Below are 16,170 nucleotides of genomic sequence, written 5' to 3'. Positions count from 1 at the left end.
ATTCACTGTATTATGTCTTGAACTGACACTTGTTGGTTTCCTCCCCCACTTTAGCACTGCCCTTGACTCTAGAATTGGTTGCTGAACAGGACAGAGCTATTGGGGCAGGTAGGTGGAAATTACTGCAGGAGTATGGGTGTAATTATGCCAGCCCAGAGAAAGCGACAGAAGTGGGGGAGGAAACTGACAACTGTCTGTTCAAGACGTACTGGCAAATAAAATTGACAAGTGGGGGGTTATTCCCCCCCTTTGCAACAACTTTTTGGAGCAATTGCTTTGCTCACAAGCCTTTTTTCTTTTTGGGTGCTTCTCAAGTGCACAAATGGCTTTGTAATTTTTTTAATTAACTTTCCCCAATCCTTTGCAAATTTGCCTGTCTGCTATGTACAGGCTGCAGTAATACAGTTGCCTTGTCAATTTCCTTGTAAATTACCTACTCCTTTTCGGTGCCTACCTTGAAGGAGGAAAGCTGTCAAGGGAAGCTCCAAAGTGGAGTAGGTAATTTACACGGAAGTTGACAAGCCGACTGTACTACTGCAGCCTGTACATAGCAGACAGGCGAATCTGCACACCTGTGCAGGACCAGGGAGGAAAATAATAAAAAAATGATCCCATTTGCGTATTTGGGAAGAACCTAAAAATATTTTTTTTAAGTTGTGAACGAGTTACAAACATTCCCAAGTGCCATTTTAGTATTGATGGAGAGGTGGACATCACTGGTGAGGGAGGAACGAAGCTGGAGGCAGCACCAGCAAGAGCCTGAGGATGGTCGGGCTTTTCACTGCTCTTGGCAGGTGGCTCTGTGGCCCGTGCTGAGAAACTGCTGATGAGCCACCCTACCAGGTTAGCGTGTCACGAAGCCATTCTCCAAGCAAGCTACTCTCACTGACACAACAAGCCATGGGTTCATAGAGGGGCTTGTGCACAGTCAACAGACCGTGCTGAACCGTCCACGCTGGGTTTGGATGTCACAATAAGCCAGGCTGACAAAAACAAGGCTCACAACCCACCATGGCTTATTGTGATGTGTGAGCCCAGTTTTAACTGTAACTTGAAGCTGACTGCATCCAGAAGCTTCATTTGCTGTACAAACCATCATGATGGCATTAAAGTACTCTACAGTTTTTCTGTTCTACGCCACTGCTTGCTTTTATTGTAGGTCTTCTTGGAGGAGATGGAATCCTATTGTCCACTTCCATGGCTATTTTTTTTAAGTCATGAGGTGAAGGCCATGAGAGTTCTGCTGGTTCAGATCAACGTTTTATCCACTTCCACACTTTATTCTCCTCAAGGGCAAGACAATGGCCTCCAGTTGTCTTGGGGACCAGTAGGTCCCCACGCCTTCCCCACTGGAGGCTCCAGCCCCAAGCAGCTGGTATTCTGCCTCAGTCTGAAGGTTCCATTTAGTTATCATGGCTAATTGGATAAGCTTCTCCTCCATGAAACCTGTGGCCATCACTGCATCTTCCAACAGCAGATTCCATACATTAATTATGTAGTGTGTGATAAAGTACTTTCTTGTATGTGTCCTGAATCTACTGCTAGACAATATAATTGGGTGACCCTGAGCAGTTTTAGGGACAGAAGAATGCTCTATTTCCACACCGTGCAGGAGTCATCCCCCTCGTAATAAAAAGTAAAAGCACCAAATGCTTTACTCTTTCCTCATAGGGTATATCAGCACCTTGCTCACTTTGGCTGCCTGGTGTGTATGTTTGTTTCTGCAAAATAACACATCAGCCCCCAACATCAGAATGAACCTCATGTGGCGCGGAGTGGTAGGCAGCAGTATTGCAACTGAAACTCTCCCCACGACCTGAGTTCAATCCCAGTGGAAGCCGGGTCTCGGGTAGCCGGCTCAGCCCTCCATCCTTCCGAGGTCAGTAAAATGAGTACCCAGCTTGTGGGGGGAAAGGTGGTCACGACTGGGGAAGGCAATGGCAAACCACCCCGCTACAGTCTGCCATGAAAACGCCAGCGCAAGCGGCCTCCCTGTAGGGGTCAGTAATGACCCGGTGCTTGCACAGGAGGAGCCTTTCCTTTCCCCAACATCAACTACAAGCAAACAGCTTAAGTACTCCCCAGTACATAAATACCCTGTTTGCTGGGGCAACTTCTGGCTACAGAGCATACTGTATTTATACCTGTGGTATGCCAATAGTGGAATGAGTTTCCCTGCTTCTGTAGGAATACCTGTTGTTAAATTCTAACTCCTTGGCTATTCATCTCTTTTTAAGTGCCAGTAACATTGAAAAAAGTGAAGCTAGGTTCCTCAGTGACTTAGCCAAAGGCAGCAAACCTGACAAGAGGGTATCCAGAAGCACACATATCTAAAGGTAAACTACTGATTGGCTATGCACACCTACATGGGATAAGCGCTATTGAACTGAATGAGAAGTACTTTACATGTATAAGATGAGTCTGTTTATCCCATGCTGTTGTTCAGTAAATGGTGCATCACCTTAGAGTGAAATACGGAGCAAAGTTGGACAGTTGCACTGTCAGAAAGATACATTTCCCTAAATACCCCCCATACTTCTTTCTTGGGTGGGAATGTGGGCTTGGATTGTCACTTTATTTCCATTTCACCATACATCCAAGCTATGACTGAGCAGTAGTTCCAGGAGTGACAAAAACTACTTTGCTACAGGGTCAACTGGTGGGCTGGCTGTAGAATTTTTCCCCTTCTGCCACAGAAGCTCACTTTCACCACCTAAGTCTTATATGACACATTGCAAGTGCCTAATCTTGCTTCAGAAGCAGACCTTCTCCCCTGCTAATACCAGGATTTCAAAATGAGTTTAGTGATTTGCCTCTGATTCACTTTAACCAGGGTTAGCAACAGTTACAGCCAACCTAATTAGAGGTGTGCACACATGCATGAGTGCAAGAGACTATTCAGATGTGAGAGGTGTTGACAATTGTGCAGCCCTATTCCAAAACCCTAGTTTCAGCATTGCATCCAAACTAGGCTTCAAAGAGAGTTTGGATGACGCTATGCTGAACTGAGACTCATCCAAAGTGATGGAGTAGCATGTAAAAGCTTTTGATCAGCTGTAGTACTGAGATGTTGCTATTTCAGTAGAATGGTCCAGATTAATTCCTAGTCATTGGTGTTTATTTTGCCTTCACTGGAGAGCCACACAGAACCAACAATGAAGACTCATATACTGCATCCACCATAAGTTGGACTCTTCTGTCGATTTAGCCCATGTTGAGTAAGTGTTGGTGAGCGATTCCACATATGTCCAACTCAGCACATTGCTAGCCAAGCCCACTTTTTTCACAAGTTTCCTGACCTGGGCAAGTGACAAACCTGTTACAAGACTAGTCTGACATGCACAAATCACTTTTAAAAACCTACTTGCATTGTCATCAGCACATGAATGATCATGTATATCAGCCCTAAGGCTATGCTACAGTATGTCTGTGAGAAAAGGATGTATGATCATGAATCCTTATCAGCCTTTTCACAAACTCTTTCAGTCTTGTGTTGCAAAGTATTGTCTTAAGCTCCTCCCTACAGTAAAATGCTTAAGAGTGCAATCCTATGTATGATTAGACAGAAAAACTAGCATCCCCCGTCAGCATGTCTGACTTGGGGGATCCTGGGAGTTGCAGGACTTTTTTCATCTGAACATGCATAGGATTGTGCCTTAAGACATGCAGCACAACATTCTCCCATCTAGGTCATTCAGAGGAACTTTCAAAGCACTGCACTGGAAAAGCCTCATTTGGTTTTGTCTATTCTAAACTACACCTTTCCATTGCAGATTAATGCCCCCTCCTCCTTCCATCCTGTTTGGAGTCAATGATGCTGAATCAAAAGGGCTATCCAATTTGACTGCTCCATTCTATTCCCCAAAGGACAGCTAAAAGTCACTCCCGCTGTTGAGTCACCTGCTCTGGTTCCAACAGAGTATAACTTCCTACCACCATTCTTGGACAGCTAGTTGCCAACAAAGAGAATACATGTCAGAACCCAAAAAACTTGTTTTTTATTCCCAGCTCTGAACAAAATAGGGTCTAGTGCAATAGGGGGCAACATGCAGCCGGTATGTAAGCCCCTGAGGCACTTTTGTGCTACAACATTGAGAACCTCTGCTTTCAAAGTTCAAACAATAAGTTTCTAGCCCTCATGGTTCCAAAGAAAAATTTGAGAACATAAATTCAGTGTGCTCCTGTCCAACTGTGCATTCCTCTAAGCATGCATATGAGGGTGTCTCTCTAGCTGCATACAGTTCTCTGTTTCTGGGGCCCAACTAATCAGGGTAGGTGTACTTGCACTACATTAATAGCCTGTCTACATTCGATATTTAAAGCCGTTTCAAACCTGATCTGTCATGGCTCCCAAACAAGAAACTAGGAAATGAAATCATATATATGCTCTAAGTTCCTACACAAAATAATTCTCAGCACTGTTCCAGTGTCTATAGTTGTTTTCAGGAAACTATGACAGTGAAACTAGTTTCAAATTAATTTATGGAACAGATGTTTCCTATGGAACCAGGTTACTCAGAGAATGTACACTGTTTTCTCAGAATCACCAGGAGTGCTCAGATTTTGTGTAGTGTGCCCTAGGTAGATCCTCCCCCTTTATCTGATCTTGCAAAGAACAAACGTTACTGTGGTCATTGCACCACCACCACCACCTCGTGTTACAGTCTACCTTTATGGGCTTGGCCTGCTTTAACAAGAGGAGGTCAGTTCCTAGGGTAACAAAGAACAAGGCCCTTGACCAGTTCCTTTCAGACCCATTTTTCTGTCCCCAATACATTTACACTGCTGATATAATCTATAGCTCCTACCTAAGAGCACTAGCTGAGCCACCAATACCAAATATATATATGCATACAGTTACATGTCCTGTGCCACCATAAAGAGCCCCTCTCTAAATTCTACGTGTTTCATGTTAGATTTGTTGGTGATTGTACAATGGTTACTGTACTTTTACCCCCAGTTGATTGATTACAACACTGAAAGTTGAGCCAGAACACCTCAGGTCTATTCCCAACTGTGGGCTAGTCAGAATGCCTTCTACCTCTCCCTAGGTCTCTCCTTTCCAACATTTGATTAGTAACACAACCAGGTGACACATCCCCCTAGAGCACCACATAGAACTCAGGACTTCAACATCTTACACACACTTTCATCCCTTAAACACACATTCATTTTAGCTGTTCCACTACAGGGCTAACAGATCTGGGAATACTAAACCAATCGGGTTGTTTTTCAGTTTAAATATTTATATTTTTTTAAAAATGGGAAGGAAAAATAATAATAATAAAAAGCAGTTGACTCTGGGCAACGACCATGAAAATTGGAAGAAAAGCCTACCCAAACAGAAAAGAGAGTAAAAAGATACTTGATTAAAACCTCCTGACACCTCCAGCAGGCTCTTATCTTTGTCTTGCCAATCACAGCAACAAGGGAGGGAGCAGTTGGGCCATCAAGTGCTACTGTGGGGGGTGGGGCGGGCCGGGGCGGGGTGGGGTGCTGAAGCACAAATTATCTCAGTTAAATTGAGGCTGGGAAGAGAGCAAAACCACATCTCTCTCCACCCTTTCCCAAAACAAACAATGCACCATGGCGAGTGAAAAGCTTGGGGTAGGCAACATAGACAGGATGGGAGAAGAAAGGAATTTTATAGCCCTCCCAGCCCAGTTTTTAATATCTCTGGACCATCGGGGGTAGAGAAGCCACAAAGCTGGGATCACCATTTCTGCCTCCCTCCTCTCACAAGATCTGGTCACAGCCCTTGCCATTCCCACACAGCTGTTGTCTTGTTTTTTCATGGAGGCAGAGGAAGGCTGAAATATCTGAGACAGTAGCGGTGGCGGAGTCCCCATTCTCTCCCCCCCACTTTCACAGGGTGTGCCCGTCCTCAGCCCATGAAGGAGTCACCCTCATCCTCTTCAAAGTGGCACTGCTGCAGCACCTTGATGTGATACTCGTAGATCTTGAGTGCAGGCCCCAGACGGATAGATAGGCCGGTCAGCACATCGGTGCGCTGCATCAGCAGCAGAGACTTCCCATCAATCTCCTGCAGAGGGAGCAATGTAGACACAATGCATCAGGAGGGGTATTAGGGCATTCTGCAGCCTTCCCCAACCTGGTGTCTGCCAGATGTTTTGGATTACAACTCCCATCAGCCCCAACAGGCGTGCCTAACAGGAATGCTGGGAAATGTCACCCAAAACATCTGGAGGGCACCAGGTTGGGGAAGGCTGGCATACAGATTTCCCATTAGGAAGAGGTTTTTCCCTTTCTAGTAAGCAGTGGCAGAGAGTCAAATCTGGTTGACTCAAGTGGTGGCATTAAGAAAGACTTTCCTCCCAAGAGCTGGAGAAGGGGGGTGGGGCGTGTTTGAGAAATACAGTTGGCTCCTATTGCCCCTTGATTTTATGCACATTTTTAGCCAGCTCAAAGACTCAGTTGATAATTTTTAAAGTGCGTATGACATAAGTAAAAATTGAAAAGAACTAAGGTAACTCCATTGGCATAATGCCTAGCAACCAAATGTTAGACCTAAATAAGACCCCTAACAGTCTCCAGATAATGCTCAGAAGTAGACAGAAGCAGAGAGAATTTTGTATTTTTGAAATATCTACAAAAGGTTTTTGAGTCTTTCCTGTCTGAACACTACACACAGGAAATACTAAGAGAACACTCTCTGTTGAACTTAAAGGTTACAATAGGTCATATGGATGGATGGCTCTAAGTCAGAGACAGCCAACTGGTGCTCCCAAACAGCATCCCATGAGATGTACACTTCTAGGTGCAGCTCCCTGGAAAGTAAGGCTGAAACCTGAGCTTAGCCTCTGCCATGGGTGCCCTGGCTTGATGTCATCAACAGGTCCAATGGGGTCAAGCACAGAGCCCAGGTTAAGGAGAGGGGGCTGGAGCAGCCGAATTCCAGACAACAGGTAAGGGCCCATGAATCACCTTGCTGGGAGGACAATGAGGGAGGGTATATACAAACATGCATTAAAACTACAGTCCCTGGACTCTGGAAGCACACTTTGCCGTGTTCTGGACACATGTACCAGGCCCCTCTCACAGCATGAGCTAAGGTCTGCAGGGGCCCAGTGCTGATTGTGATAGCACAACCTCCAGCCAATCAAACTTCCCTTCTGTCCTCAGTTTTATGATCTTTTAAAAATGGATTATACTTCTTTTAAAAAAATGAAAACAAGGTGCTGAAAATTCTGAACGAAAAGTTCAGTGCTTAATTATTCTTTGTCAAAGTGGATAGCCTGCCTGAAGCACGGTGGGTCAGTGGTAGGCAAGTGTGATGCCTGAATCAGAGTTGGAATCCTGGTAAGCATTTCTATCATTTACAAAATAAAGGCAGGAGGAAGACAGGTTCACCATGTGCAAGGAAACCCCACAGCGACTGATGTTTTGATGTAACTTTGTATGTACCCCATCTTGTGTTTTACTTTTCAACGCACAGTCCTCAAGCACACAGGAACTAAAGTGCACACATACAGCCAATCCTTGCTCTACAATACATAGGACCCAAGCCATTCAGGGTATTGTATTTCACTGACATTTTGGCTTGACCATAAATCCCCAAATCTTTCTCCTAGTATCCTCAGCTTCTCACCTGCTCTTGGAAGGCAGTTGCTTGCTCAGCAAACCCAGCTTCTGTGAAATAATCCACCACATCACTCACAGTCCATTCCACTGGATCAGAAGGCTTCTCCTTCACTGAGCTAGGGGGAGAAAGCAAGAGAGATTTCAGACCCATAGACATCTCTTGGCCTCTAACTCCATGAGGAAAAGCTGGGTACTCCTCACCAGCACTTGGATATGAGAGAGTGTGCATGGACCCAGCAAGGAAAGGAACCCACTTTGAGTCATTCCTATGAATTTTCTTCTGTACAGGCCTATAGAAATTTATTTATTTATTATATGTACAAACTGTAATCTGCTCTGGGAATATCACTGAAGAGTGATATAAAAATATCACCCTTCAATTACATTCAGACAGCAGAGTACAAGAACAGCATCACAATTAAAATGTAAATACAAAAAATGTAATAAGCTAAACTCCATAAAACAGCATAAAATAGCAGGATTAAAATTGTAACTAAAAAACAGAAAAACAAGGTCTTTACCTGGACCTAGAAGGGCAATAAGGTAGGCATCAGGTGAACCTCTCTGGGGAGAGCATTCCACAACTGGGGTGCCACCACTGAGAAGGCTCGCGCCCGCTCTCGCACTCTCTCTCTCTCTCTCTCTCTCTCTGGAAGCCACCCGCCTCACTTAAGACAGTAGTGGCACCCACAAGAGCCCCCCCACTGATCATAATGTATTGGTAGGCACATGTGGAGCAATCCTTCAAGTACCTGGCCCTAAGCTGTGATGGGTTTTAAAAGCCAAAACCAGCACTTGGAATTGGTCCAGAAACAGACTGGGAGCCAGTAATACAATCACAACATTCAATGCCAGTTAGTAATCTAGCAGCCGCATTTTACGCTAACTGCAGTTTCTTAATGGTCTTCAAAGATAGCCCCATGTATAGCACAATGAAATAGTCTAACCTGGAGGATACCAGAACATGGATAACTGAGGCCAGGCTAAGAGTAAACCTTTCCCAACAAGTGCAAGGGAAGGCCCCCATTAGGAGAAACCAAAATGGCATCACATTAAGAAGGTAATGTGCAAATCAGTCCTAATGAGGAAGTGGAAGTATTTCAATCACACTGCATCCATTTTGGAATCTAAAAGAAGGGAGCAGACTTGCTTCAGCAGCCAGCACAGGAGGAAGCTGCTGCAGAGGTCTGCAGGATCATCCTGCTTCCACCACACAAGGTCTGTCTTTGGCTCATTCACACTTATCAGCAGCTCCCCTCCCCAGGGCATGCAACATTAAAAGGCACAGAGCTGCTGCTACCAAGAACCAGTTGGTGCGCAGTGGCAGCTACGTTTCCAGAAGCATAGGGCAAGATGAGGGATCGGCTATTTCTGCCAGCTCCTCGGGACGCCACCAACCTGTACTCACCCCTGAAGGACGTCCGCCTGCTCGTCTCCTAGATTCCCAAAGGAGGAGGCAGTGGTGGAGGATCCTTCAGAGGATCACTGGCAGTCATTAAGGAAGGGTTTTTGGTGCCTGCTCAAAACTTACGTGCAGCTGAATGGTCTCCCATCTGCCTGGATGCCAGGTCTCCCAGGAGATGAGGGCACAGAGGGCTCCGCACCTGCAACAGCTGGGGACACTGGGAGAGAGAGAGAAATGGGAAGAGGTCTAGCTCTGTCACAAGGGGATGGGGCTTTAAGAAGCTCACAGATGATGCTGTATGTGAAGACTTCCTGTGGCTGGAGCTCTTCTGAGGCAGGGAAGAATACCACGAGCCAGCTTTAGTTCCATGCCACATATATCTGGAGTCCAGCTCTAGCAGTGCCACCGACCCATAATCCTACTCTCTTCCCCCCACCCCGATATTACTCCTAACCCAACCTTAGGCTCCTAGCCACAGTGATAGATAGGACAGAACCCCACCCCATTTCTTATTCAGAAAAAAAGCCCACTTACCCAACCGAGTTATCACCATCTCAAATGGTGTCTCCCCCCGCCCCCAATCAGAATCTTTTGCCTTGTTCTCTGCGATGTTCCAGGAAAGTCAAGCATGGCCAATCTTTCTCCCAGCCCGCTGCCCCTCCCTCCCTCCTTCCTGCCCACCCCATCATACCTGCTCTGTCTGGCTGCTGATAGGTGCTGGCATCTTTCTTGCTCCCCCCCAGATGGTGACAGGCACTTTCTCCAGGCCAAGAGGCCTTTGTATGACATTGCTCATTTCCTTCATGGTGGGGACGCTCTGATCCTTTGCTCAAGGGCTGCTCCTCAAGGGAGCGCAGGTCTCTGGGGAGGGCACTGCTGGGTGAGACCTCTTTCCCACCATGCTTGTTGTCCTTACAGTCCCCATTCACCTGGCCTGTCCCAGGTCTGCTGTAGTTGCTGGCCTCATAATCTTGTGCCACTTCTGAACCTTCAGACATAGTGGAGACTTCATCCTCTTCTTCCTCCTCTTCCTCCTCTTCCTCGTCACCTTTGACCTCCTCGCCTACCTTCTAGAAACATCAAAACAAGTAAGTGAGGGAGGAAAAAAATCCAGGCCCTACTTCCACAGCCCCCAATTCATTGCTCTTGCCACTAATTCTTCCCCTTTAGGCTTCTCCCCATCTCCTATGTTGATGCCCTAAGCATGTTGTTAACTTAGGCTACAATCCTGTACATGGTTACCTGGGAATAAGCCCCATTAAACTTAGTGGGTCTTACTTCTGAGTAGACATGTCTAGCATTGCATGGTCATCTTTGAGGACAACTCTCATTTTCCAGCCCAGTCAGCTTCCAAGTTACAATGTAATCTTCAGCACAGCAGCCCCTCCTGGTTGGGTTTCCCTTAAATCTGATCAAACATAAGCTATTTTGGAGCAGGTGATGCTGTGAGTCTGAACATGCTGAGATCACAGGCTTCACTGGCCACAGTAAAGGCCTCCAAGTAGTACCATCATATGCTCAAAGGCTCTCTGAAATAGGAGCAGGAACGATCTAATCCAGGGAGAATGAAGAGCAATTAAACCTTGCCCGCAACATCCCTCTACCTGGCTTTGCCGGACAAATCTGCCTAGGTTGATGAAGTCTAAGAATTGCCATCGTCCTCACAAAAAACATTGCCCAAATGAAAGCCCCCTCCCAGGGTGTGTGTGGGGGGTTCTTTTTACTAGACTGTAATCGTATTCTATCCTTGATCCTTGCTGGGTTCCTTACTGGATTGGGTTACATTCCAGAGCTGGTCACCCTCCTGACCAGCACCACATGATTGCCCCCTTTGTGCTCCCCCCAGCCTATCACATTTTCATACACTCACTTACTACTCCCACCACCTCTCGACCTTATTGGAGGTTACAGAACCCTTTAGGTCAAACACAAACTGACTCTTTGTTCTGTGTTTATATGGAGGCTGGTACGATGTGGGGGGGGAGGGGCGGGAGGAGGGGGCGCTGTTCTGGGCCCAACGTGCACCGACGACAAACCCATGTTCTCCGAGGGGGGCCACACGCAGGTGTGCGGAGTTCGCGCGCGCCCCCCGCCCCCCGCACGTTGGAGGGCCTCCCTCCGCTCCTCCTCTTGGGCCCTCAAGTTCCCCGAGCGCTAGGAGGAGTTCGGCCATCCAGCGGCAGTCTTCTCACTTCACCTTCCCAGCATACTTCGGAGAATATTGCCCCGTTTAAATGCAGGCACCAATCCTAGCGCCCCCTCCTGTGCCAGAGCGATCTGATTGGGTGCTGCCCATAACTCTTCCTCCCAGACACACGCACACCTGCACGAGCGCCCGCCGACAACATTTGGGGGGCTGGGCGCCGTCTGCCCTCCTCTGAAGCGGCTCCTCGCTGGCGCCGCCGCCCGCGCCCGCCCCTCCCCCGCAGGCGCTCGGGCACCCCTGCGCGCGCACTCCAGGCGGTCCGTTTCCGTCCGGGGGAGCCTCACCTGCTCCGCTCCGCCGGTGCGTCCCCTTCGCCCCGCGCCAGACACCGCCGCCGCCTCCCAGCCCATCCCCCCCGCGCGCGCCTCGGCGGCCCCTCACCTTGTTCCTGTACGCCCTGGCGTTGGGGGCCCGGGCCTGCGCGCCTCTCTCCGCCCTGGGCAAGGCGACGCTGTTGCTGCCGCCGCCGCCGCCACCACCCAAGCGGGTTCTTTCCAGCCTCTCCTCTTGGAGCAGCCCCTGTGCTCGGCCTCGAGTCACCCGGCCGCCCCCCGGCGCGGCGCCGTCGCCGCCCAAGTAGCGCACGATCTCTCGCAGGCTAACGGGGGAAGGCTCCTCCTGGGCTGGGGGAGGCGGCGGTCGCTCTCGTCCGGTCCGACGAGGCGGCGGCAGCGGAGGCGGCGGCGGCGCGGCTGGCTCTGCGCGAGGCGCTGCACGCTGGGAGGACCGGGGCGTCGCGGTGGCGGCGGGCGCGCTGGGCGGGGAAGTGCGGGCCGGCCGCTGCGGGGCCGCCGGGCTGGCGGCGGGCGCACCGCCCCGCCGGGGCGGTTGGACTCGCGCAGCGTTGCGGTACGAGATGCTTCCCTTGTAGCTGACGCGGAGCACGGCGCGCTGCTGGATGAGCTTTTCCAGCTCGGCGCGGGTGCGCTCCGGCTCCGGGCCGTGCCGCCGGCGCACCATGCGGCAGATGCGCTCCAGGTCCGGGCGCGCCTTGCGCGAGCGCAGCGAGTCGATGGTGTCCAAAATCCACTCTTGGTAGCGCGGCGCCTCCTGGCCCGGGGGCGGCGGCGGGGGCCCGGCCATGGTGTTGCCGCCTCCCCCGGGGCTTCGCTGCCCCCGTGCGGCGCTCCGCCTTGGCCTCAGCCCTCGCCCGCGCGGCGCGAACTGGACCCTCCGCCCGGCAGGCGCTGCTACTGCTGGAAGCGGCGGCGGCGGCGGCGGCAGCGGCGGCGGCGGCGCGCGGGCTGGTCCGGGCAGCGCGAGCTCCTCCCTCCCCTTCCCCCAGCCGCACGCGCCGCCGCCTCCACCACCGCCCGAGCGGGACCCGCAGCCGCTTAAGGAGGCGCTGTTGCCTCCCGTAGCCTCCCTACACTTGGCGGCTTAAGGTGGAGCAGGAAAATTCTCAGTGTCCTCTTAGCGGCCGCGCCGAATAGAAAGAGCGCTCTCTGGCCGCCTCCGTCAGAAGCCGGCAGCAGGAAAGAAAAAAAGGTCCAAGTCTGTTCCATTTATAGCAGCAGGAGTTTGCACCGTGGCTATCAGTGGGAAAGTGAAATAGAAGTTTCCTCCCAGTGGTTTCCTGCAATGCTTAGCTTTCTTTCTCTTCCCACGCCCGTCTTCATTTGCCCCCCCCCCGCCCACTCACCCCCAGTCCCCACGCGAGCCAGTTCCGCACCCCGTTACCCCCTCGGAACCAGAGAAGTGCCTGTCCACACCCTCCCCATCGCTGACCGTTTGTTCTGCCTGCCCTTGTACGCTGTCCTCTGTTACCTACAGCAGACTAATGTGAGCGCTGAAATATGAACGGGGTCCTGTGTTCTTAAAAAGAATATAGGGAGCTGTAAAGAGAGAAATGTGCCTCCTCCCAGACCCCACCAGTACGCCTCTTCCGATGGCATTTGCTACTGGCTACATCATTCAGGTTTCTATTCTGTGCAGTTACATGGATAAAAAGCAAGCGCCACTGAGTGTAAGAGGGACTTGCTTCCAAGTAAACAGACCTAGGATGAGGCTGCACTACTCTTTTAGTTGACACTGAACTGGCTTCTCTTCACAGGAAGATATTCTGCCTTAAAAGTCACACTGCCCAATGTGCCCTCCTGTAGATCTGATCTGGCCCTCACTTTCTAGAAATGTTAGAAGGGAGGCCCTCCGTTTGCTGAATATGTTGCACTTTGATTACTCTTCTTTTTGGCAGAGGCCCAGGTGCATGATTTGATAAGGTAACAAAATAGAAGCTGCTGCTCCTTTTGCAAGTAAGATTAAAAAAAAAAGGAAGCTCCCACCTGTTCCAATATGGGTAAGGAATTGATTGTATTTGTTGGATTTTGCACCTCCCACCACCACCAGACACACCCAGAAAAGGGTTTATTGGACCAGGGAAGAGAAATCATAGCTGTCCATAATAAAACCATTACTGCTGCTTCTTGCATCAGACACATACCTATCCCACCAACCAGCAAGGAGCCTACAAAATAATTAGTTCCACAACAGGGACTGAGGTGTTGTTGATATATTTAGTCTATTCACCTGAACTGTTTCATGGCTAACAGTTTCACACATGCCTCTTCATTCACAGAAGGTGGGTTCCACAGAAGCACACCCAGGGCTGGCCCAAGACATTTTGCTACATTAGGCAGAAGAGCAACCCCACCCACAGTCAAGGGGCATGGGTTCAAGGCCAGGCCAGTTATTTTGGCACCTGAAGCAGAAAAATGCCACCCCCAAAATGCAAAAACTCCCTGCGAGTGAAAGTAATAGTTATTTAATTTATTAACAATGTGATGCCCTTTCAAGACATCCAAAGACAGTTGTCAGAGGCAACTGTGCCCAACAGTAGGATAGGCTGAGGGCCATAGTAAATACAGTGTACCAGCAATTATCCATGTGTAGAAATCATCATCAACTTAGGCATTTATGTCTTGATGGCTTCAGCATACTTGTCCATCTTCTTAACCTGCTTATTAGCTATGTTTCTTTATATCCACTCTAAAGCACTGACAGTTGATTCTTCCAGAGCAAGGAAATTGCTGTAACATGCCACATACACTGATGGTGTTATACAAGTATACATGTGTGCTGATTTGCAACATTCCATCACTCTAGCACAAATTCCCCCAACCTGGTGCCCTCCAGATGGCCATGCTGGCTGGGGGTGATGGGAGTGATAGTCCAATACAACTGGAGGGCATCAGGTTCAGGGAGGTTGCTCAAGCATGACCAAAAACCACAATGCAGATAAAGGAGCACATCTATGTAAACAGGAGTTGTCTTATTTCTCAAAGAGGTATGCAAAGTGCAGAAATCCATTGACCTACAGCAGAGAACATTGCAATAAACACAACCATCCAATGTAATGAGTGGTACTTTGCCAGTCATGGTAGTAATCTGTTTCATGCCGGGGTGGCAGTATCAAGAAGCAGGAAAGGCAGTTGTTTGAACACAGTAACACCCAAGGAAGCCTACAGAATGCCGTACTGATTTTTACAAATGGGGTAACATGATGTTACCATAGTGCTACTGGCAATTGTTATGAGGCAAGCTACTACTGCATTTACACGTTTATTAGTTGAGGATGGTTGGTAATAAAACATTAAAATCATGTGGGTAGGTTCAGCGAGCTATATTCCCAGTTCTCATATAACAACACAGTTAAATCTTGATGGCAGGGTTGTGTGCCTTCTTAGGCCAAGTTCTAACTCAGTTGAATATTTTCACCAACACCATACAACCCTATGAGAGAATTTGCAGTCTACCTCAATTGATAATTTTGCAGCTATAAGACAGACACAGGATTTAGTGATGATGGGGCTGTGGGCAGCAGTGGCTTGGATCCACCTCCTCCATTAATGATGGGAAACAGAGGAAAGGGAAGTAATACGTCCATGTTCACAAGCTGAGTCAGTGACAGGAAGTGGTCAGGAGTGAACTGCCTTCCAGCCATCTTTTTTAGCTGTCCTTTCAAAGGTGGAAATAAATTACATACTCTAGATATTTTGTTTTGTTTTTTAAACCCACCACTCCACATGTTTTACTTTAAAACTCTCACTAGGTTAAGCTAATGATCCCTTCCAAACCAAAGCATGTGTTCTCCCATGAGATATCAAGAACAACTGCTTTGAAAGAGTAACAAAAATACTTGTGCCATCTAACACTGAAGTTTCTCATTTGACGTTTTCCTTAAAACACCAGGTTCAAGGGTCCCACTATTTGTTAGCAAGCAAATAAAAGATTTCCAAACATCCTGAATACAGAGAAGGGTGGGCAGACTTTAGCATTCCTCTCTCTTCCTGTATGGAATTCTGAAACCTATATGCACATCTACATAAATGTTATGGGTTGGATCCAGATTTAGGCACATGCAACTGAGCTGGCAGAAGCAGATTTCCCCGCTGCTCCATTCCACAGCAGCTGCTCCAGCCCCTGAAAATGCTTCACAGAGGGTCAGAGGAACCTCCTGAATAGGGTGGGGTGGGAGAGAGGATCTTTAAGAATCAGGCAGAGATATATTCCATGAGCAGAGCCCTTCCATCCACGAAAGGCAGTTCTTAAATCCAACCCAATGTATACTCAAATCTATGTAAAAGTGCAACTTGTGCAAATCAAAGTCTGTAGATCCCCCAAGAGCCTGCTATGGAATTACAGATCCAACATTTAAATCTTGAAGATATCTAAACTGTTGTGATATAGTTCCTTACTTGGTGCAGCAGAGCCTGTCTAAGGTGACAGGGAAAGGGACAAAAAGCATTAACAAGTCAGTGTCTGCATGATTCAGGTTAGTGCTCCTCTCCATTAAATGTTCTTCAGCATAGTAGTATCTTGCGCACAACATGCTCACATAACAGCCAGAAGTGGTGGATGGGCCTTTAAGATACCTTGCACTGTGGCCGGGTTCCTTGGCCTATAACTTCAGCATAACTTTCATTTGTGGTTTCTAGCTCTCAAAAGTAGCAGTCCTCAA

At 48.6% G+C, this 16,170-nt stretch overlaps 1 protein-coding gene across 2 annotated transcripts; it reads right to left on the bottom strand.

Annotated features, from left to right (window-relative positions):
• Positions 1 to 3,976: 3,976 nt before the first annotated feature.
• Positions 3,977 to 12,557, bottom strand: SAMD1 (sterile alpha motif domain containing 1). 2 transcript variants are annotated; one of them, XM_084838498.1, is made up of 5 exons: positions 11,595 to 12,557; positions 9,699 to 10,077; positions 9,134 to 9,224; positions 7,610 to 7,718; positions 3,977 to 6,043 (listed from the first exon to the last, which is right to left on the bottom strand). In XM_084838498.1, the coding sequence occupies exons 1-5, from the start codon at positions 12,294 to 12,296 to the stop codon at positions 5,885 to 5,887; spliced, it is 1,440 nt and encodes a 479-aa protein (XP_084694624.1). In that variant the 5' UTR covers positions 12,297 to 12,557; the 3' UTR covers positions 3,977 to 5,884. The 2 variants fall into 2 exon arrangements, with proteins under 2 accessions (XP_084694624.1, XP_084694623.1); XM_084838497.1 differs by having other exon boundaries at positions 9,699 to 10,074; positions 11,595 to 12,483.
• Positions 12,558 to 16,170: the final 3,613 nt, after the last annotated feature.

The sequence above is a fragment of the Heloderma suspectum genome, chromosome 2 (assembly GCF_057233095.1).
Source record: "Heloderma suspectum isolate Gila_16-S chromosome 2, 16-S_ref, whole genome shotgun sequence".
Lineage (NCBI taxonomy): Eukaryota > Metazoa > Chordata > Lepidosauria > Squamata > Helodermatidae > Heloderma > Heloderma suspectum.
The sequence above is the reverse complement of the archived record's forward strand: the minus strand, read 5'-3'. Positions and strand labels throughout refer to the sequence as shown.